This window comes from Musca vetustissima, unplaced genomic scaffold (assembly GCF_032173495.1).
Source record: "Musca vetustissima isolate MV318-11 ecotype Yass unplaced genomic scaffold, APGP_CSIRO_Mvet_v1 utg2442, whole genome shotgun sequence".
NCBI lineage: Eukaryota > Metazoa > Arthropoda > Insecta > Diptera > Muscidae > Musca > Musca vetustissima.
Genome location: NW_026881061.1, coordinates 242,416 through 267,106, shown reverse-complemented (window position 1 = coordinate 267,106; position 24,691 = coordinate 242,416). Strand labels below are relative to the sequence as shown.

Genomic DNA, 24,691 nt, shown 5'->3' with positions numbered 1-24,691 from the left:
ATTTGATCTTTTACTTAATTATCGTTTATAAAACTTCGTGTTAGCAAATGAGTATGATGTACCATTTACAGAAGACAGAAGTAAAAAATCCTACTAAAAAATCTATCTGTGCTGGCAACAATGACAATATTGATAAATATTTGACTTCGAAAAAGAAACCCGGTATATTCTTGCATTATTAAATTGAGTGAATACAAAATATTTAAAAATATTCCAATGGAATCGAGGGTTAATCAAAACACTGCACCCTTCAGGTATGTGCTAATTATATATATATACATATATATATATATATATATATATATATATATATTACATTTGCATACTGCAATTCGAATCAGATTGAATTTCTATATGTTAGGTTAAGTTGAAAAGAATGGTGGTTTACACCACCACATGCCCAATTTTAGGACGCCCTCTCAGTAGGCTGTTGTGTGCAAAGAAGAAGTCTATAAATTCTGCTTGTTTGTGAAGTCATTAAGTTTTTTTCCATTCACAATCCCTTAGATCGGTTATTTCACAAAAGGGGGGTTTTCCTAAATATTGGGTTCGAAAGCTTGAAAAGGCTGAGCACAGGAAAAGGCTGGGCTCCTATGTACCAATATGACTCATAAGAGACCATTATTATTTATGGTTTATATTATTTAAAGTAGTTTTGGACTTAACTTTTTTTGAGGTTATTGTTCTTATGATTGTTTTCTATGTTTATTATATTCTGACTAGAGTTTGAACTAAACCAGTTCAGACACTCCGTTATAGCTTGAACCTTCATGTAGGTTCGTACTGCGATCTCAGTCCCTACTTTCCAGCTAACTGGAGCCATTTGTGTAACAACATTTACCGGGGGCTTGTTAGTTGGTGTTCAACCATTATAGTTTCATATGTTGTGTCTACTCTTATTTCTACTGAGTTATTAAAGTTACATAGTACAATGAGAAGACCCAGCATCTGAGTAATTTATCTGTCCGTCCCTGTATGTGGTCTTTCCATTTAAATTTTCTGTCTAGGATGACCCCCAGACATTTAACTTTATTTGATATAGTTATCTATTTTTGTATTTCTAGCGAAGAGACATACTTTGCCCCTGATATGTCTAATAGACTACATTTCATACAGTTTCCACTGATCTTCCCTTTACATAGGCGTGTTGTTTGTACTTTAGAGTATCGTTTGGTTGTTGTTCTTATCATGATATCGACTGTCCGTTCCATAGTTTTGAGTAAAGAAAAAGTTGGACTTATTGATTAGTATAATATTGAGTTCTTGCGGCGAGCTCCACTGTAAAGTCTTCGGGCCTCTTTACCTTTGATATGGATCTTCTCCTCGGCTTCCCCTCTCCTTTTATGGTATCCTCGTTTCCAAACCTTGCCTTCCCAGTCTTGAAGAAGATTACGAAGTGTAACATATATATAATTTATCGTTTAATACTAGTAACATCTCCAAATAAAATTTATATTTTTAGAAATCAGTCGAAATCGTTTATTTCGGTGATAGTCGACATATTCGATATCAAATATCGCTAAAACCTGTGTTATAAACGATTTCGACTCTATGTTCTATAAATGAGAATCTATTTGAATATTATAAAGCAAGTGCGTGATATTGACACTAACGTTCGTATATACAATAAAAATATTTTCAAATTCAGTTGTAATTAAAATTCAACATTACAGCATTCTGGAATATAATCTTTCAGAGCTTTTCAATTTTAATTTTATTTTAAAACATAAAATAATCAGAGAATATGCCAGATTAAAACAAATATTCATCAATTTAGAAACAAATATAAATAAATATTTCTAACTAACGGCCGGCTGGTGCGCACGATAACTCTCGAAGGGAGCAATCGATTTCGTCCAAACATTGCACATCGTAATAATTTTTCCAAACTTAGTTTAAGGTCGAAGATGGGGAATATTGGTCCACTCCTTCTGGTACCCGAATTAAAATGTTATAAATTAATTTTATTCGGACTGCCCGATTTGAACCAAACTTTGTACAACCTATTATCATTACAAAGCCTAGGCCAAGTCCAAAGATGGGACTCTTTGGTTCACTCCTTCTGGCATCTCCCCCACAAATGGTCAACATTTCCTACTTCCATTAATCAATTTGGAAGTTACGCATGCTTTACACAAATTAATATAAAATTTAAAAATTTTTTTTCTCAAAAAAATTTAAACAATTTTATAATTTCTAGTAAGAAATAGTCAGAAATATGTAAAAATAATATATATTCTTGAAAATAATTGTACACGCTGATAATATTGAAATAAATGACGTTTAATACATTTATTACATTTTATACAGGTATATGACGTTTTCGACGTTTACACCTTTTTGACAGTCGAAAACCTAACAATTCGTCACACGGACCATCCCTGGTGTACACCGCTTTACACTCATGCGACGATGCCGATAATTTATCGACAATATCAATAACAAAACATCATTTCTTATTAATTTCTCTTTCGAGATGAGCTACATGATCGGAGTTGCAATGAAAAGGAAAGCCAGAGAGATACTACATTCCCACCACTATGCAACGCGTTTCGCCGTTGGTTAAGCGGCTCATCAGGCATATTGGGAAATGTGGCTTACAAATGTCTTTACTTGATAAGTTGTATTTATGTCGACTATTGTTGCGAAATTGCATCTACGAATTAAATTCAACCGTGTCAAGGTTCGGACATTTGGCATCACACCAGAACATTCCTTTTCAGAGCAGATTTTTCTTGTAGTGACGGACTTTTTTTCCATACAGACTACAATATTTTGTCTTCAATGGTATGCAACTGCATATTGTGCAACCTTAGGAAGATAAGGAGGTGGCTTTGAACGCTAAGGCGCCGGACACCAACAGATGCCATGGGAACCAGGGTTCAAATCCCAGCCGGGCTCAATTTCGTTTGATATTTTTGTGCAAAAATGTGGTTGTACCCTTCACCGCCCTGTGGCTTGTCTTATGTCTTGGTACATATTTTGCAATATCCGAAAGGAAGCGAGATATTATTCTTGAGTCGATTTATGCTCGTCCCTCCGTCCATGTATTATTTTAAACATGTTACAGGTCACCTCTATGACGGTATGAAAATTGGGACATTCCATCCGAATGGGATGAAACTTTATTTGGCATCAAGATGAGCCCTATTGATATAGGTCAAAATCGGTTCAGATTTATATATAGATACATCTATATATTCTTTTTTATCTACACGAAATTTTGCATAACGTATAGAATAGGGTCTAGAATGGCATGTCCTGTGGGTCGATTCACTATCAAATTTAAACAATTATTAAATCGATAAAATATCATAACGACAAAATTAACAATATTTCAATTCTATCTCAACTTTTAACAATAATTGTTAAAAATATTATTAATAAAAAATAACACCAAAAAATTCGAAGTTAACTTGTCGACAAATATTCCTCAATATTGAACATGCCTTGTTTTTTCAAAATTTGTATGTATTTTTTTCCAAAATGTTCAAAATCAACAGCTTTTTGAAAGCTCATGGACAATTATTTTATATATTTTACAGAATAATATTATCGTTGCTGCAAACGATTTTGCAAACTGTACTTTTTAATTTAATAATAATTTTTTTTTTTTTAATTTCTTAATAAAAATTGTTCAAACACTTCATTCGTCAACTAAAATGATGACGAAGAAATATTCGACATTGTCGTCGTCAAACTTTGTTACGTAATACCAAAAGTGTGTCAATAGTTATCGATAAATGTCGGCACAAAGTCATACAAACCGTAAAGACACGACAAAATGCATTTTGACAAAAAAGTTTATGAAAAAATATCCAGGGGGAATCAGGTATAACAGAGACATCCTTGCGAGCATTTGGAAGTGAGTTTCTCACTCCCTCGCCCAATAAGTCACTTCCGCGTCACTTCTTTTCAGATAAAAGGTGATAGTTTGTATAATTACAATAACAAAACTGTTCTTGTCTACTTTATATCGCCTTTGAGTTACTTCTTAGTGACGTCTGGGAAGACAAAAGAAGATTGATCAAATGCTACAAAAACAGTTTGCTCTCTTTCAAAATTGTCTCTCATCTGCTTGTAAAAACAGTCAGAGGAGAAAACATATAAATCAACTCAGTTAAGGTTAAATTTTCAAAGTGATGTGTATGTATCAATAGTGTGATATTTATTATTAAAAAATTAAAAAAGTGTAAAAAAACAGAAATTTTTATTTATATTGTGAATGTTAAAAGTTTGTATTTTATAGTGTTTTGAATATGAAATAATTTGAAAATTGTTAATTTTTTAAAACAACTTATTGTTTCAGCGAATAAATAATATAATATTGAAAATATTACGCATACTAGAAGTGACACGGAAGTTAAGTCGAAGTAACGTCAAGGCGATAGAAACAGTCGCGGGTGATAGTCGCATTCTTATCGCGGAAGTCACCTCCTTCGGGAAGAAATGAACCACGTCTGCGTCACTTCCAAGAAGTAACTTCTGCGTGTCATATGCGTAGTATCGCGAAAGTTACTTCTAGACGTCACGCAGAAGTCACTTTTTGAAAGTGAAGCTGTCGTGGTTCATTTCTTCCCGAAGGATGTGACTTCCGCGATAAGAATGCGACTATCTTCCGCGACTGTTTCTATCGCCTTGACGTTACTTCGACTTAACTTCCGCGATAGTTTTTGCTTGCAGGGATGTTAACAATAAAAACCCAAATACGCGATAATGTATGTATAAAATGTAAATAAAATTAGAGATCTGTACTCAAAAAATATGTTTTTGTTTTATAAACTTGCAGTATAGCGTTTAAAACGTGTAATATTGTTTACTCTGTTGTTATGATATCGTAACAACAGAGGAAAAGCCATCTATTGGAAATTGTTGTTGTCCTATCTTTATACTTTTATGTCTTTGTTTGTATGACTTTGAAATTAATCTACCAGGAATCCATTTTCATAGATGGTGTTTGTGTGTTATTCTTTACCGATAATTTTTTTTCGAGAATTCGATACACACTGCTATAAATGTATTAAATCTTAAAGGAATTACATTAAAGGGGACAAGATAGATAGTTATATGCCGTAAAACGTGTTCGTAGTATCTGGTACATTCATATCAAACGTGTTGTATGGTAAAACTAAATTTGTTTGTCATTTCGTTTGTGTAAATAATTTATTATTTTCAAAAAATTTGTTTGTTGTAATTTTAGGATAATGTCAATCCGACCAAAATGTACTTTTAAATAAAATCAGAGATCTGCACTCAAAATATATATATTATTTTATATTTGTAGATGGATCAATTGTCATATCTTTGTACTTCTATGCCTTTGAATATACCGTATTAATTTAATGGCTATTGGTACTGGCATTGAAAAATTTATAAATATGTTCATTCATGTTTTACTCACTCTTCAATTTCTTCCATGGAACAAAGGACAATATATATATATATATATATTGTGAATTATTCTAAGTGACTGTTTCTTTACATAGACGATAAAAAATGCTTGCAGGGATGATGTCAATAAGTGGGAATTAGTACCAAAAATTAGTTTTTTAATTCAATAAATGTTAAAAGCCGAGACGAAATTTATATATTTCACTTCAAAAGAAAATATGTGTAGCGAAATATTGTATACTTCAACAATGAATGGAAAATTATTTCGAATGTATTCATAAGGGTTATGACTATTTGATTTTTTTCGCAAAAACATTTTTACTAAAATAAGGACCCACAAAATTCACTTTGAAATTATGTTTTTGTGAAAAAATTAAAAAAGAAAATATTAAACAGAAAAATTATCAGTTTTTTAACATGAATATTATAATCGATTAACCTTTTGGCGTTTCTATTTACAATTCAGTGTGGGTATCTTTTTTGAATCAATTGCATTTCTTTGTATGAGGCGCTGTGGCCTTTTATGATTTTCATAATTAAAGACATTTCGTAATTTTATGTAATTTTAAAACATTTTGTAAGACTTTTATAATTTTGTTAGGAAACTTTTTACAAGCGCTGTCCATTTTATAAATTCTTGTTTTGTAAGAAATATATTATTCGTTTTCAGAATTTTTATTTGTTTTATGTTTTATTTAACATAAATATTTCCGATATAATTATACGACATGTAATATTTTAAGATGAATTTATCATATCCTTATTTCTGTTTTTATTAGGCACAAATGACGCAAACGGGTTTGCTCCTTCATTTATTGAGAAACCAAGAATTATTCCAAATGATTCCGGAACGCTCATAACGATGAAGTGCCGTTGCAAAGCCAAACCAGAACCTACAGTTACATGGTACAGAGGCAAAGATGTGGTGAACAAGTCAAAGAAAATAGCAATAAAAACATCGCCTATTGGTGAAGACTCTTATGAGCTTACATTGGAAATTAAGGTATGCTATAAATTGAGCAAATAAAAATTAATTTGCACCTTTATTAAATTATTAAATTAAATTTAATTTCTAATTCGTAATTAAAATAGCTCTATATGTAATTAAAATTATTAAATTTTAAAAAAGTTTTGTTTGTGACTTTCATATGGAAAATTTTAAATGAAGTGTTTCGAATTGAAATAAATGCAGGAATTACAATTAAAACAATTCTAGAATAACAAAGGAACTGTATCTTATATGTATTAAAAATAGTATGAATATTCTGTTTTACATAATTTTAAAGGATCCAGGGGCTGCAGACGGTGGTACATACCGCTGTAACGTGAAAAACGAATTTGGTGAATCAAATGCTAACCTCAATTTAAATATTGAAGCAGAAGCTGAACCAGATGGCGAAGGTCCAACTTTTGTAGAAAAGCCGCGAATTATTTCCGAAAATAGTGGTAAACTAATAATAATGGAATGCAAGGTTAAAGCTGATCCGAAACCAAAAATTATTTGGTACCGAAATAACGAAGTTATTAACGAAAATAACAGAATTAAAATGTCAGTAGAGCAACGCGGAGACCATTACTATATAAAACTTGAAATGATAGATCCGCAATTGGAAGATTCTGGGCTTTACAAATGTAATATTAAAAATACCTTGGGCGAACTTAACGCAAACTTAACGTTAAATATTGAAAGTATGTTGTGCATTTGTTAAACATGGAGATCATATAATAATAACTTTATTTTACAATTTTAGTCATTCCCGTTATTAAAGACAAACCTAAAATTATTAAGATTATAAAGAAACGAACCGTTGTAATTGAATGTACAGTTGCTTCGAAGTACGAACCTAAGTGCACATGGTTTAAAGAATCAAATGTGGTGAGTGAAAGTAGCCGTCACGTTTACAAGGTTCAAAAATCTAAAGAAGGAGAATTTGCGGTACAATTGGAAATAAACGACGTGGACGAAACGGATAAGGGATCTTATAAATTGGTTGCAAGCAACGAAAAAGGAGAAGCCGTTTCGCAAATAGTTCAATTAACAGATATACCTGAGGCGGAACGCAAGCCCAAGAAACCAGAAATCGATAGAAAGCTAAAAGATCAAAAAGTTGTTGAAAACAAATCCTTCGACTTGACAATAAAATTAAAAGAGGCTGATCGCAATTGCAAAATTGAGTGGTACAAGGGAAGCGTTTTAATTCGAGAGACCAAGGAAATAACTACAACGTTTGATGGAACGACTGCCCGCCTAACATTTAGTGCAGCACGAGTGGAGCACACAGCTTCATACAGAGTAATCGTTAGCAATGAAATTGGTAAGGACGAAAGCACGTGCAAGATAGTGGTAGAAAAGAAGCAAGATAAATCTCAAAACGAAGAACTAGCTGATGTTAAAAGAAAGGTAAGCAAATATTTGTATTATACATAAAAATAAACAATTATTATGTATAATACAAAATTATTTAGTAAAAATTAGACGAACTAATCTTAAATCTTCTACGTCCTTATTGGGTTAACCTACTTTAAGAGTATTTATTTGAAATATATACAATGGAATTGACAATTTATACCCACTGGGTTAACGAAATTCGGTACAATGTAAACGTACTATTACGTACATAATGAAATTCACTTTTTAAATGGTGTTTCTTTTTATACATCTGCAAAGTTTATAATTTGGTACACAATACAATTTGGCTATGCGATATGGTACATCTATTTGTCCTTCTGAAAGGTTAACATTGGTAGATTTAAAACGCCAATGAAAATTGCTAAATACTAATTTCAACACCAAAATAATAGCACAGCAAAACAGCTCAAATTGTATAAAATGTCCTTTATATTAGTAGTATTATTATTGTTAATGTGTGTTTGTTATATATAACAAAACAACGCAGAATGGGTCACTTGCTATCGATAAAGGCGCGTTTAGACTATGTCTTCTAAATCAATTCGATTTGTATATTTGTATATCGAGGTACGAAATCCTAGCTATTAAAAATAAATGTGGATTTGTCAACTGTTATTTGTTATACATATATACATTTTGTTATACATACACATTTTACTGCTTTCATTTTCTGTGACAAATGTTAGGTCAGAAGTACATTAAGGAAAATTTTTTTTAGTTCAAAATTAGGGTTTTATTTGAAATTATCTCGATTTAGTATTGGATTTCTTGCAAATCATGGTAAATCGAGTTAAATTTAGCAATTAAATCGAGATAATGCACATTATCACAATAAAAGACTTTAAAGACTGTATGTTTCTGGGCAATGTTTTTTCGGAAATAACACGTATAGTTTAAAATAGTATGAAAATATCATATAAATGTTGAATTAGTATATTCCATGGTATAATAATTACAAGGTATAATAATTCAAGGTGGCTTGTTCCATCAAATCAAAATACATATGTATTTTGTGTATGCATGTGTTTTGTTTTGAATACTATGCCAAATAAATTCAAAATAAATTGAAATATATTCAAATTTAATTGAAATGAAAATAATGTTTATAACACGTTCGTCTGGAAGTAATTACTTTGTTATGGCTGAAACAAATATTTTATGGTATTCCCTACTGGATTTTGGGAAGAAATCAAATAATTTTATTCATTTTTCGCGTTTTTAGTTTTGTTTTGAAAAAATGTCAAATAAATACAAACACTTATTGCGTATATTTATTTTATTATTGGCAGAAGAAGCCACACGTGCATATTTGCTTTTTTGTTATTCACCTCAAACTGCCCTGCCTTGTATTATTGTACCATGGTATATTCTACATAATAATGCCCCTAATATATAAATTGCTTTTTGTGTACTCATATGAGAATGCCATATTTTTGCATACAGTCGACGCCCGGTATAAATAATACTCAGTTTAATTCGATGAATTCGGGATGTAACGAATGAGCAAAATAGTCGATAACGAACACTTTCCAAATTTATATACTGGGCGCAAAAACGAATGGCGCAAAAAATAATGGGATAGTCTTATAATAAAAATATGTAAATAAGTTATTATTACGTTAATTAACATTTTAATTTTTTAATAAAATTGCACCTTAAACAACATCGCGATATAACGAATGGGCCTGACAATATATCATTTTTTATACCCGGCGTTGACTGTACTTATATTTTCATTATATACATTTTTTATTACACAATTGTATTGAATGTTTGTTTTTGTTATCGAATACGAAGGAGGAGGAATTGACACAAAATAAAGAAGAAAAGATTGACGATGAAATTACAAAGGGTGCTGATGCCGAAAATAAAGACAAAATAACAAATAAAAAGACAAACGAAAACGAAAAAAATAAAATTGAGAAAAAATCCGAAAACATTCCTGATAAGGTAAGTCAAACAGTAAAGGAGAGCGAAAAGAGAGCTGATGACAGTTCCACGCTGAGAACTTACTAAATGTCCAAATTTTTAACAAAGTCAAACAATTTTTTTTCTTTTATGAATTTTATTCCTTAATAAGTTAAAGCATTTTAAGTGATTATTTCTGTGCACGAAAGTCAAAAGAGCAGGTATCTCAAATCTCTTACCTGAATTAAGGTGTATGTAAGTGAAATCACTGCATGAAAATACAAAGATGTTAAATTTTCTGCAATACACAATCACCGCTAATTATATAATAATGATACAGAAGGACTATTGTTTTTGATGCGTATATTTCTTGCGTTAAAAATAATAATCCTTGTGTGTTTTCCGAATATATGTAAAAATAACGACTTTTTCAAAAATTGTTAAGCATAGAGAGGAAAAAAGTGCAATTATTGTGAGCTGTTATCTGAAATGTGCCAGCATGAATTGTGCGCTTAAATGAAATTTTTAAAAGGGGAATCTAACAAAAACTATCAAACAAGTGTATATTGGGCAGCTAAATCCAAAGTGCAGCTATGTGCAAGGCAGCTAAATCAAAACTGCTGTATTTTGCAAAATCTTCTGAATATTGTCTGTTTTCTTTTCTCAGTAATGTTGCAAAAAAATAAAAACTCTCGCTGACTTTCTTTATCCTTGCAACTTCGATCATGTAGTTCATATCGAAAGAGAAATAAATAAAAAAGGAAATAAAAACGGCTTGATCCTAAAGTAGATCTTACAGAGTAAATGTTACTGGAAAAGTAACCTGACAAAGCTATTAGTATCAAAAATTAAAAACGTAATTGGGCAAACTATCAGAGAATTAAAATGAAAGGTCACTTTTAGGCTTACAAAAATTATAATTTAAGCTACAAATAGTTATACTTTATTGGCCTATAATTGCGACGAGAAATTAGAATTCAATTCTGGTGGGCAATCACTTATAGCTCGTTAAGATATGACAAATTTTGACTTAATTTTTTTTGTTTTAATTCGAATCTACACTAATTCAAGAATGTCCCTACAAAATTTCAAGTGAAAATCTCAAGAACTCTTGCAAATATAGCCGATTTATTCTGTCAGCATCAGGTGACGGCTAAAGGGCTTCTCAAACTTTAAACTCGTTTTTCTCTTTTGCGAATGGCGGGCACGATAACTCAAAAACTAATAACCCAATCAATTCCAAATTTTTACACGTTTCTCTATGAGTGTATAGGTATCGTATGAACTAGGATAAAGCCAATCGGTGAAGATCATTCTTATTTTTTAACTTGGTTTTTGGTCAAAAATCGGCGATTTTTAAAAAATACTTTTTCAAAGGTCCGTCATTTTGTTAATTTTAGATCCTAGTTCATACGAGAACCAGACATGTACTCTTTCTAACACCGTTGGAATTTTCGGATTCCGATGTTCCAGTGAGGAGTTATCATGCCCGCCATCAAAAATAAGGACTTTTCTTTAATTACAAAAAACAACAACAAAACAATAACAAAATTTTTTTGTAAATTATTTTTCTTCTCTTTTAAATCTTCAAATATATATGTGCAAAGTTACAAACCTTAACAAGCATTGGTATTGATTTACCAGCCCATTGAAAATCTTGAAAAATTAAAATCAAGAATGGGTGGGGTTCCCTTAAATGTAACACTATATTTATGGACTTTCAGTATATACCTACTTTGTTATAATTCAATTTACTCATAGAATACGTTTTTACATACAAACTCAAGTTTTACACCCGCATCCTAGAGGATAACGTTCGAAAGGAGTTACCGATTTAATTCAAACATTGCACATTTTTCTTTCAAACCCAAATTTGGCTCGACCATCTTCTATAAGTGGTCAACATTTTCTGAGAAATAAACGAAAATATTATCAGTTTTAATCCAAATTTTACACAACCTAATATTTTTACTATAATCATATCGTGTTCGAAGGTGGGAATTCTTGGTCTGCTTCTTCTGGTACCTCTCCCACCAAGGGTACATATTTTGAAAAGTTTTAAATGTCTTAAAATGTGAACGGCTCATCGTAATGGGATTTATAGGCCAACTCCTTGTATTACTTCCCCCGTAAAGGGTCTACATTTTTGAAAATGTGTAAATCTAATACTAAGCTCTTATGTCCACTACCATTTTTCAATACAAATGCTTGTAATTTTGTATTTTTACTTAAATTTTGTGTATCAAATCTTTCTATCATAAATTTTGACCTACTTTACAATAACACCCATATAACGGTATTTTGAGGAATATGTGTCCTTTTTGTACAGTGTTGCCGAAAGTGGGCATTTATGCCCAAAAGTGGGCATAAAAGTTGTACATTTTAGGGCTTGGGTGGATTTTGGGCATTTTTTGTTTCCGTCACATGTACATTTTATCTATATTTGTTTACCCTACATAACTATGTTGTGAGGAACATTAGAGTTTGCTCCAAGACCACCGATATATTCCGACTTACTGTCCGATTTGGACATTATAATTTGAAGTTAAGGACGAATCGCCCTTAGTACGTGGATTTTTTTCTGCCCAAAGACGACACTTATATATTCAAATGGACCTGAAACTTAATTTTTTTCTGTTATTCTGGTCTCTGTAGAGATTACCAAATTAGGGTAAAAATTTGGTGATCTCTTAAAGACAAGACAATATTTTGCACGGGCAAGGGAAACTGCTCTGGATCAGCATGGATGTTTTGATGAATATCATTATTTCCCACAATCAAATATCACGTCAACCGATACATAATATTGTTACGTTCTTGGATTTTACTTAATCCCGTGTAGACGTTGTTTTATTTCCCGATACAGTTCGTATCAAATAAAACGCGGGTTCTTTCAGATTACGATTATTACAATGATTTTATTCACACAACTTTACTTTGCACTTTACTTTACACGACGGTTTCAATTCGCGATCTGATTCACAAATGACTCACTGCCTTTCCATTTCCCCTATTTATATGAGCCTTGCTTGTAGCTACAGAAGTTTCTAGACGATCTGGTAACACCTAGATCACGAACAATCTACCAATGCAACAAACACACATACAAACTTACATTGAGTAAACAATAACAACAACACATACAAACATACATTGAGTAAACAATAACAACAACACATATACAGGTGAGGGGGTAACAAAGAAAGAGGAATTAAGCGATCATCAATGATGACGTTTAACAAGAATTGTACGTCAACAAAAAAATAGACAATGAAAGAGGAAATGGAAGGATGTAGAAAAATCTATACAGTAGTTGTTGTTGTGAAGTTATTCAAATAAACTGCGTAGTAGAAATTTACGTTACAATTCAAATTCTTAAATTAACGGAATTCATCTAAAGTAACTTAAATGTAAATTTATATTCGTAACAATATTTAATGTTCCACGTGAAATCTACAGTTTTCTGTAGTGATCGGATAATATTTATAGAATAAAATGAACCAAAATATGTATTTATCCCTGATTCTTATTGCTCTACAGACATATGTATGATCCGAACACCATATAATTTAACTGGTAGCAAGAAGTTGCTTTAATGTCGCATATTTGGATTTAATGCATATTTGGTAAAAAGTTACGATGTACAATCAATGTATCAAATCAACATTTACAACTGGATTTGGTGCAAATACATATGCGGTCTGAACGAATATTTTGATGAGGGACATTTTTCCACAGCAAAGTATAAATTTTTAAAACAAATACTTTACAAACTATTTAAAAATAAAAATAAATTTTGTTATTATTTTTCCACATACCGTTATAATTATTATACCCTTCACCTCACTGTGGTACAGGGTATTATGTCTTTGTGCATATGTTTGTTACAGGCAAAAGAAAACGAGATAGACACATGGTTCCTTTTGAGAATAAGCATGAGTCGATTTACGCATGTCCGTCCGTATGTCCGTCCGTCCATGTATTTTTGTGTACAAAATACAGGTCGCATTTATGATCCTATTTGGGGTTCAGATTTTGATATAGCTTCCATATATATTTTCGTCCGATTTAATGTAAATCGGTTCAGATTTAGATATAGCTTATATATCTGACCAAATGAAAAATTTAGTATCGGTTGCAGAATGACATGTTTATGGATCCAATTTCATTTTACGTCGTCTGTTAGGATTCATCTGTTGAATATGCCCAAAGTGGTGAAGGGTATGATATAGTCGGCCCCGTTCGACTTTACTACTTTCTTTACTGGTTTAAATTATTTTGCGTAGATTTTTTAAATAATTGTTTAATATCTTTATACAGCGTGGATTTTTTAAGGGGACCCCCTCATTCTCGGGGTCAACATTTTTGTTGATATAATTCGAATCTACACTGATTAAAGAACGTCTCTACAAAATTTCAAGTGAAAATCTCAAGAACTCTTGAAGATATATCCGATTTATTGTGTCAGCATCAAGTGACGGCTGAAGGGCTTCTCAAACTTTAAACGCGTTTTTCTCTAAACATTTTTTGCGAATGGCGGGCACGATAACTCAAAAACTAATAATCCAATCGGTTCCAAATTTTGCAACGTTTATCAGGGAGTGTATAGCTATCGTATGAACTAGGATAAACCCAATCGGTGAAGATCTTCCTTATTTTTTAACTTAGTTTTTGTTAAAAAATCGGCAATTTTCCAAAAATATTTTTTCAATGGTCCGCCACTTTGTTAATTTTAGAGCGAAGTCAATAATCCTAGTTCATACGAGAGCCAGACATGTACTCTTTCTAACACCGTTGGAATTTTCGGATTCCGATGTCCCAGTGAGGAGTTATCATGCCCGCCATCAAAAATAAGGACTTTTCTTTAATTACAAAAAACAACAACAAAACAATAACAAAAATTTTTTGTAAATTATTTTTCTTCTCTTTTAAAACTTCAAATATATATGTGCAAAGTTACAAATCTTAACAAGCATTGGTATTGATTTACTAGCCCATTGAAAATCTTGAAAAATTAAAATCGAGAATCGGTGGGGTTCCCTTAAATATTTAATTTTCGATATCCTTAAAAGCGGTGTATTTTTTGTATATTTTTCGATACCCTCATTAGTCATGGATTGTTTAATAATTTGTTCAATACCAAAGATGGATTTCTTAAGTAACTTTTTTCAATACGATAAGGCGTGGATTTTAAAATACCTTTTTTCATTCGCTTAGAAAGCGTGGATTTTTTAAATAAACTGTGTTCTTTTCAATGTAAATGTAAAACAAAGAAAGCCCTCAATTTTCATATTTAACGTCAGTGTATACTTTTTCAACTCTTGAATTTTTGGGCATAAATTGTTGACTTTGGGCACTTTTTAGGGGAAATTTTGGGCGGAAAATTTTTTTTCGAACGGCAACACTGGTTTTGTACCCAGTCATTGGCAGTAATTTCGTTCTCATTGGGTGTCAAATCATCCTACCAAAAATATACAATACACATGGTGGTGGATATGAAAAGTTCGGCCCGGCTGGCCTTAACTAATCCTTTATTTGTTCTCCTTCTGGTAACTCCGTAAATGATATACAAATTTATAAATGTTAAATCTGCATAGATTCCGAGAATAAGTCCTTGGGATCCACTACTATATATATATTAAGATACAACACGCCCGGCCGAACTTAAATAAAGGATATAGAACATAAAATGGTAAATCTAGATAGATTCCGATAATGAGTCCTAGGGATCCACTTATTGTAAACATTTCGAATTTTTTCTTCTTATTTTCATAACCCAAATTCAAAAATGCTTCCAAAGTTAAGCGCATAACTTTATATCATTATATACCCAAATTGCCTCACAACCGAAAAAAATGGGTATACAACATTCAATAATTAGAAATGGGAGGGTCTGGGTGGAAAAGGAATTTACCGTCATATACATTTCATTACTTAACTAAAAACCAATGTATGATTAACAAAAGTTTTAAATATATGTAGTTATCAAATTTGAAAGGCATCAATTCGGATCACTTCGTAAATCTAATGTTAACAATCAGCCGACGACGGCTTAATCTACGAAACGGAATTAAAGTATTGTGTTGTTGCCAAATTTATTACTAATTGTATAATATATTTATATTTTATCCTGAAACGCGATATCGCAACTGCCACACTGTATTTTATACTCAGGTTGACGAAAAAACGAATGAAAAAACTAAATTAACTGAAAGTAAAGAACTTAGTAGCAAGCAAGTGCAAGATGAATTACCACCAAGTGCTAAATCAAATAGTCACGATGAAGAGAAAATTGCATCTTTGCGTAAACCTGATTCTGATGTAGCAACTAATGGTACTCATGATGATAAAAACATTCCAGAGGAGGTAAGAATATCAATATATTGCAAACACGTTGTATTTTGTAGTTATGGCGGGGTTTACGTTTTGTATGTATATTTTGCTTAAACACATTTTTATATGTATTGGTATTGAATACCTTGGTATTATTGAATGCAAAAAATAACGTAACTTATAAAGTTGTTATCAGAGATGGCCTGTCAGAAACAGCGACGTAAATGACATACATTTCCGACGTATAATACATACGTCAGAAACGTCGGAAACCTACCCAAATCCATTACGTTTTTGACAAAATAGCTATTTCCATTAATCAATTTGGAAATTACGCATGCTTTACTCAAATCCATATAAAATTTCAAAATTTTCTTCTCGAAAAATTTAAAAATTTTTTATCAGTTCTAGTAAGGAATAGTCAGATATATGTAAAAATAATATATATTCTTGAAAATAACTGTGTATGCTGATAATATTGATATAAATGACGTTTACTACGTTTATTACATTTTATACAGGTATATGACGTTTTCGACGTTTACACCTTTTTGACAGTCGAAAAACTAAAAATTCGTCACACGGACCATCCCTGGTCGTTATCTATATAAAAGAGCTTAGTGTTAAGTGAGTGAGTGACTGACTGACTGACAGATCATCGCCCAGACGAAACGGCTAAAGCTAGAAGCTTGAAATTTTGAGTGTGGGTTGTTGTTGGTGTATAGGCGTGAGATAAGGCTGGAGATTCGTACTAGAAGGGTACGAAAAGTACTAAAATGTACCAAGTATGGTACCCTTTATATTAGGCGAACGGGAAGAGCTAGAATTCTGAAATTAGGAATGTGGGTCACTGATGGAAAGTTAGAAAGAGGTACAAAAGGGTTTTTGGAAATTCGACCTATAAGTGTACTAAAAGTACTAAATTTAGTTCTAATTCTACATATATTGAACATATATAGCTAAAATCTTGAAATTTTATATAGAATACAGGTTGGGAAGTGGTGTTGATGTATAGAAATGGCTTAAGATTTTCGTACTTATGTTTTTAAAAAAGTACTAAATGGTACTAAATTTGGTACTATTTGCATTTAGTTGAGTGTATATAGATGGAATCCTGAAAATCGGAATTATGACTACTGTTGGAATACAGGATTGTGGTAGCTTTAAAAAATCGTACCTTTGTATACGAAAAGTACTTAATGGTACTAAATTTGGTGCAAGTTAGATTTCGATTCACATATAGAGCTGGGGTATTGAAATTGGGAATTAAAATGACAGTTGCAGTGTAGAAGGTAGTTTTGGAAATTCGCACTTATTGGTACGAAAAGTACTAAATCGTACTAAATATAGTACAATTTGGATTTTGCTTAAACGGATGAGCTTAAAATCTGAAATTTGGAATTCTGATTACTGTTGAAGATTGAGCTAAAGAGACATCTGTGGAAATTCGTGTTTATGTGTACGAAAAGTACTAAACGGCACTAGATATGGTACAATTTGGATTTGGGTGAACGGAGAGAGCTGGAAACCTAAAATTTGGAATAATGGTTGCTTTTAGAATAAAGAATTAAGGTATGGAAGCATAGTACGTATGTGTACTAAATGGTACTATATTTGGTACAACTTGATTAAGTGGATAGAGTTTGACTCCTGAATTTTAGAATTAAAATTACTTTTGAAGTGTAGGATTGACGTAGTTTAGTAGTTTTGAAAATTTGTCATTTCGTGTACTAAATGGTACTATATTTGGTACAGTTTAGATCAGAGTGAATGGATAGAGATGGAAACTTAAATTTAGAATGCAAATCACAGAATTAAGGTAGTATTGGAATTTCGTACTCTTGGAAGCACTAAATGGTACTAAATAGGGTACAATTCGTTTTGTGTGAGCGGGAACCCTAAAATTTGGAATCAAAATTAAGGGTGGAGTGTAGGATTGGGTTATGGAGGTAGTTTTGAAAATGCATGATTATGTGTACTAAATGGAACTATGTTTATTTAGATTGAGATAAAAAACTTATATATGAAAATAAAATTACTGTTAGAGTACAGGATTGAGACAATGTTGAAAATTCAAACTTAAAGTACGAAAAGTACTAAATGGTACTAAATATGCTACAATTTGGATTTATGTGAACGGATAGGGCTGGGATCCTGAAATTTATGATTAAAATTACTATTGGAGTGTGGTGAACGGATAGAGCTGGAATCCTTAAATGTGGACTAAAGGTTATTATTGGAGAACATGCCTGGGGTAGTTTTGGAAATTCGTACTTATGGGTACGAAAAGCATAAAATTTGGTACAAATTGGACATTAATGAACGGGTAGAATTCGAATCCCGAAAGTTGCAACATAGGTTACAGTGGGAGTGTAGATTTGATAAAGTTTGGAATATGGGTACTAAAAGTACAGAATGGTACCAAATCTGGTAGAATTTGGGTTTTGATAAACAGACAGAACTGGAATTCTTAAATTTTGACTTACGATTACTATTTGAAATAAGGATTGAGGTATATTTGGAAATTCGTACTTATGAGTACGAAAAGTACTAAATTTGGACATTGGTGGAATTAAGATTACTGTTGTATAGTAAGATTGATGTAGTTTTAGAAATTCTTACTTATAAGTATGATGGTACTATATTTGGAACCATTTGGATTTGTGGGATCCTGCGATTTGAAATTTAGATTACTGTTGAAGTGCAGTATTTAGCTATAGAGATAACCAATGAAACTCGAATTGATTTGTACGAATAGTACATAAAATAGCAAATCCACTAAATTTCGATTTCGGCAACCGAATCACATTCTATGTCGATTTATGCATGTCCGCCTGTCTGTTCGTCTGTCTGTCCATGTTAAATTGTAAACAAAGTTCAGGTCGCATTTATTTATTTATTTTTTATTGCCACGAAAAAGCCATCTGACCAATAAATATCGCAACATGCCAAAAACTACAAAAGTGTACTTCGCATTATAAAACGTATCTTATAGCAATACAGTATATATCTTAATATAAATTATGAATTCTAAGTAACAAACTTTAAAGCATCTTTAAATTCATTTTAAAACTAAACAGTTCATATACTAACATAATATATGGATTTTAATTAATAAACTACAAAGCAGAAAAGGCTCCCCAGCCATGTAAAAATAACGCAGTAAAGACTATTGTTGGTAATATCTAAGCAACAGAACTGAATAAAGTCTCAACTACAAAACAAATTAAAAAAAATACATTAGTCCAGCATGTAATTCAAATCTTCAGCAAAATCTTCAAACTTGCGTTGAAATACACTGCGCGAAAAAGAAAAATGTCGTAGTTCAACAGAAAGTTGATACCACAAACGTGACGAACGAATAATAAAAGACCTTCCATATAAACAATATATGAATAGCGCGGGAAAATTAACTGTGTGTTCCTGGTAGATCTAGAGAAAACAAGTCGATCACGCAGGAAACAGGGAAGATCTAAAGTGACAGATTTATATAGAAATGAAATAACTCTTTTCTTTACGAAAACTGAAAACGGTACTCCTAGAAAATCAGCCGCATAAGCTGAAATGTGGTCTGATCGACGTAAATTATAAACGTACCTTACAACCATATTGAACAATTTTTCTATTTTGTTAAAATGCTCATGTGTGGTGCCAGATACAATTTCTATACCATAAGAAATAAGCGATATTAACATGGAATAAGCATGATTTCTCTTTACGAATAGTGGCATATAGAATTCAGTTGAGTATAATTTTCGAAGAATATTCATTACTCTAGGGTATAGAGCATCAATATGAGCGGAAAAATCAAGTTTGTTATCAACAATAACTCCTAAGCATTTTATGCGATCAACGAACTCAATAATTAATCCATTAACACGTATATCTATACTATTGGGGCGACATAAAGGACCATATCCCATTGTTTTTGTCTTTGTAACATTTATTACTAGGTTATTATTACATAACCAACGCGATACTGCGGACAAGGTATTGTTAATGTTAAACTCCAATAGGGAACGAGATTTGTCATTAAAAAATAAGTGAATATCATCAGCATATAAAAACGGTCGACATCCGCTATTATGTAAACAGTCACCAATGTCATTCATGTATAAAACAAAAAGAAGGGGACCTAAAATTGAACCTTGGGGTACACCACTATACATATTAAGATTGTTAGAAGTCTTGCCATTTAATGACACATACTGGGAACGCCCAGACAAATAGGAGGAAATTAAATTACAAGCTGTGTTCAAAATACTTTGAACAGAATTTTGTGTTACGGAAGATTTGATCGTTGGAGTGTTTTAAGATAAGGGTCTAGAATCCCACATGCAGCGTTGATAAGACTGTTGTTGTTGGTGGTGAGATTTTATGACGCACACGTGGGAAACTCTCCACAGATCAAATTCTATTATTAGAACAAATAGTTTACTGATAAGTATTTTGTGTTTGAGATTAGGCTAAGAAAGAGTTGTTTAAGTAGAGCCTAAGGATAAATATTTTAAAATAAAATTAGTGCCTTACAACCACTCAACAAGAACGGTCGGCTGTCCGTGTCTTCTTATTTGTTATACAGACGAGCTACGGCTGTCTGTATATTTTAAATATTTTTGGTCCTTCGAAAAACTGAGTTTTCCCCCACCCGTGGTAAGAGACTCAGTAGAACCAGCAAAAGTGAAAAAAATATAAAAGCAATTTTGAGTAAGGAGCTCAAGAATTGCTAAATTTTCTGTTCTACGAGGTGAACAGTTTTTTATAAAATAAAATGGAGATGGAGTTAGACTTCTCCATAGAGTCTTGGGAAAAAAGACTTGATGAGAAGGAGAGAACGAAAATGTACAGGCGGTTTAATCGAGACGCACAGGAGTTAAACGCCATATGTGCATATTTAACGAAAAGAATACCCTTCCGACCAGAAGGTCTACTAAAGGAATGGGTGAAGATTATTAAAGACAAGTTGGCTGAACTGAAGCAACTTGCATCCGAAATCAAGGATGAAAATATAACAGCAGATCTGGAGAAGGTGACCCAAATTTGTGAAACCATTTTGAAGGAAGTAGATGGCATCAAGCGGGATTATCTGGAATTCTATTGCCCGATCTACGCCAAGAACATGAAAATATATGATTTCGCATTGGAGGAAATATATAATGAAGCCGATTACGTAATTGAGCGATGCGATGAAGTGAAAATGGAATTGCCTACAATGTCCAAAGAGAAAGCCCTATCCGAAATGGGATATTTGAAGGCTTCATATATGGAAATCAAAAATTTGATTCCAAAAAATTCAAATGTGGAGTTTTCTGAAGATATGTTCTTCAAATTGAAGCGTATGGAGGACATATACTTTGAGGTAAAGGAGGAGCTGTGTAATAAGCTGGAACCCTCCAATGATATTTTGGTGCCCCCGGCAAGCCCTCAATGTGGAGGGAATTTAGTTACAAAAAGCAGTGATGGAGACAGTCCACTGGAGAATAAACATAAAACAGATGATTACGAAAAGCAAAGACAAGAAGAAATCCTGCAGTTTGACCCGCTTATGAAAAAGGAAGATGACGGCACCGATCTTGAAAAACAGGAACAAGAAGTCGATCTCCAGAATGAAGAGGAATATTGTGATGTTAACCCCATAGTCGAAGGAATTGCAGAAGGAAGCAATGAAGAAGAAAATTATGTTGTCCATATGGATTTGGAAGCCAAGGATGATGTGACGTTTGCTGTAAAAAGGGAATACAGTTCACTAATCCCCGAAGGTAATTTACATTGTAATGTATTTAATCACTTCTCCAGATTTAGGGGAAAATATGCGAAAACGGACAAATCAGTACTTATCACGGAAACAGAAGAACGCCTTAAAGAAGTCGTAAGTGGAAACATCAAATATGAATTAAAACCTCCGGTCAATGAAGAATGGAAGAAGAAATCGCCACAGAGAAATGGTGTTGCCGGGATGATGAAACCAGTAGACGAAGGTGGAGGAAATTTTGATCGCGGTCCCATAGAAAACTGGCTGCGACGAATCGTGGGTGCTGTTACCTAGAGGCTGATCTTATTTATTATTTCCTTAATTATAGTATATAATAGTTCATTATTGTTGATAAGTAATATGTATTATGATAGAATAATTCTGCTCACATTGCTTTAGATTTATATAAGAATGTATGAGTAGGTTTAACAAATCACCACAAGGGATCAATGTATTTAAAAATAAAATAAATGTTGTATTTGTCATCCCTTTGTGAGTGGTCAGCATGTTCAAAATGCTTTGAACAGAAATATAATTTATCAGCTCTTCTTGCCAGTCGTCAGCATGTTCAAAATACTTTGAACAGAATTCTGTGTTACAGAAGATTTGATCGTTGGAGTGTTTTAAGATAAGAGTCTAAAATCCCACACGGTACGCTGATAAGACTGTTGTTGTTGGTGGTGAGATTTTATGACGCACACGATGGGAAAACTCTCCACAGATCAAATTCTATTATTAGAACAAATAGTTTGCTGATAAGTATTTTGTGTTTGAGATTAGGCTAAGAAAGAGTTGTTTAAGTAGAACCTAAGGATAAATATTTTAAAATAAAATTAGTGCCTTACAACCACTCAACAAGAACGGTCGGCTGTCCGTGTCTTCTTATTTGTTATACAGACGAGCTACGGCTGTCTGTATATTTTAAAAAAGCTGTATTATCAAAAGCATAATTAGATCGTAGTTTTTGAATTAGTCTCGAATAATTTACACAATCTAATGCCTTGGATAAGTCCAGGGCTACGAGAACACCACTTTCACCTCCATCAATTGTCTCTCTGATAAGATCGGTTAAGTCTACTAAGGGAGATGTAGTACTGAGTCCACGCCTGAAACCATATTGGTATCCATTTATATTTTTTCGTTCATCAATAAATTCCTGAATTTGCTCCAATATGAGTTGCTCGGCGACTTTTGAAAGTGCGGGTAAAATGCTGGGTCTCATATTTTCTATAGTAGGTGTTTCTTTAACTTTGGGAATGGGGACTACTCTAGCAACTTTCCACGCTTGCGGAAAGACCGATTTAGTAAACATAGTGTTAAAAAAGTAGGTCAAATGCCTAGATATGTATGGGTAGATCAGTTTTAAAAATTTAATAGGTATACCATCTATACCCACAGATTGGGACTTAACGCGCTGAAAAACTTTAAAAACATCAATTTCAAAAACACAATTAAATAATAAAGTATATTCTTGTCTATCAATATCGGGTAAATCTACATACGCATTGCTAATACTGTTGCTCTCAGTAAAATATCATTTAAAACATCAACATCTAAATCAGTTGTAAAGTTAGTGTCACTACCAACGATACCGCCGGAACGAAGCTGTCTCCAAATCTGTGTCGCGTTTAACCCATTAAAATATTTGACATAATATTTCTTACGTTCATTTCTAAGAACACTCTTAGCTTTGTTCCTAAGAGTGCGATACACAGCCTTCTGCGTAGGATATTTTCTGCTGCGTAGGATATTTTAAATAGTTCCTGTAGGCAATATCTCGCAATGAATTTGAAAATATTATAGGTCTACTGTTTAACCATGGTTCCATGCAAGACACTATACGCTTTTTAACAATAGGGATGAAAGAAAATAGATTCGCAATAAGAAAATCAAGAAATGAAAGTTGTGTATCAACATCAGATGTTCTATAAATAGTACCAAAATAAACTTCAACTATATAATTATGTAAACTGTCCCAATCAATATTTTTGTAGTCTCGATACTCAAAAAAGTGTTGTGTGGAAATAATGTTAACATCGAATGCACCGAAGATTAAGGAATGATGTGAAATAGAAAGAACTTATACTTGATCGTTGAAAACAAAAGAGCATGATTGACTATAAGCAAAATAGCCAATTAAAGAAACAGAGTCCGTAGCAATATTCAAATGCGAAGGCAACGAGTTATGACCAATAGTAAGACCTAGACGGTGGCAAATACTCCTCATTTCAGACGATTTGGAAATGTCGAATAGGTTGCAATTAAAGTCGCCGGCAATAACAATATACTCGTATTGACATAAAATCTGTTGGTGTGTCTCCTCAAAGCTAGATATGTTGCCGTGTGGCAAATACACCAAACCAAATAAAATCTTTCTTGAATTTAAAATAATTTCAATAAAAATAGACTCGCAAACACCAGGATTATCAGATCGAAAAACTATCTTGTGCTTAAAACCATTTATAACGTAAATACCCACCCCTCCTCCTCTAGCACTTGGACGGTCATTGCGGACGAAAGAGTAACCAGGTATAGAGACAGCTTTCGACGATATATAGGGTTTCAACCAAATTTCAGAAACAGCAAAGAGAGTCAGACCGCTGTTACACAAAAGTCTTTTAAGTTCGCTTAAGGTGGCGCTGTAATTAGACGGACGACGGCTCTGGCAATTTAGATGGCCGATAGTCATATAGTTTTTGTATGGACTCAATCTGTTCTTAAGATAAGACGAATTACCAACAATAGGACCAAGATCACTTGATAACATTGATATATGACAAAAATGTAATGGTGGGGAACCAAATTGCTAGTAAAACTGAGATCATGATGTAATTTTTGCAAAGCAAAAAATAAAAAAAAATAGTTTAAAACAAGAATGGAAAAAATGGAAAAAATTA

The 24,691-nt window shown here is 32.5% G+C and overlaps 1 protein-coding gene across 1 annotated transcript in view; it reads left to right on the top strand.

The window, feature by feature from the left end:
• LOC133327137 (twitchin) overlaps positions 1-24,691 on the top strand; it is a 110,350-nt gene that overhangs the window by 16,401 nt on the left and 69,258 nt on the right. Inside the window, exons 8-11 of the mRNA XM_061535710.1 lie at positions 6,171-6,394; positions 6,678-7,080; positions 7,143-7,792; positions 9,599-9,751. Coding sequence (XP_061391694.1) covers positions 6,171-6,394; positions 6,678-7,080; positions 7,143-7,792; positions 9,599-9,751 — 1,430 coding nt within the window. The remainder of the gene's footprint in view (positions 1-6,170; positions 6,395-6,677; positions 7,081-7,142; positions 7,793-9,598; positions 9,752-24,691) is intronic.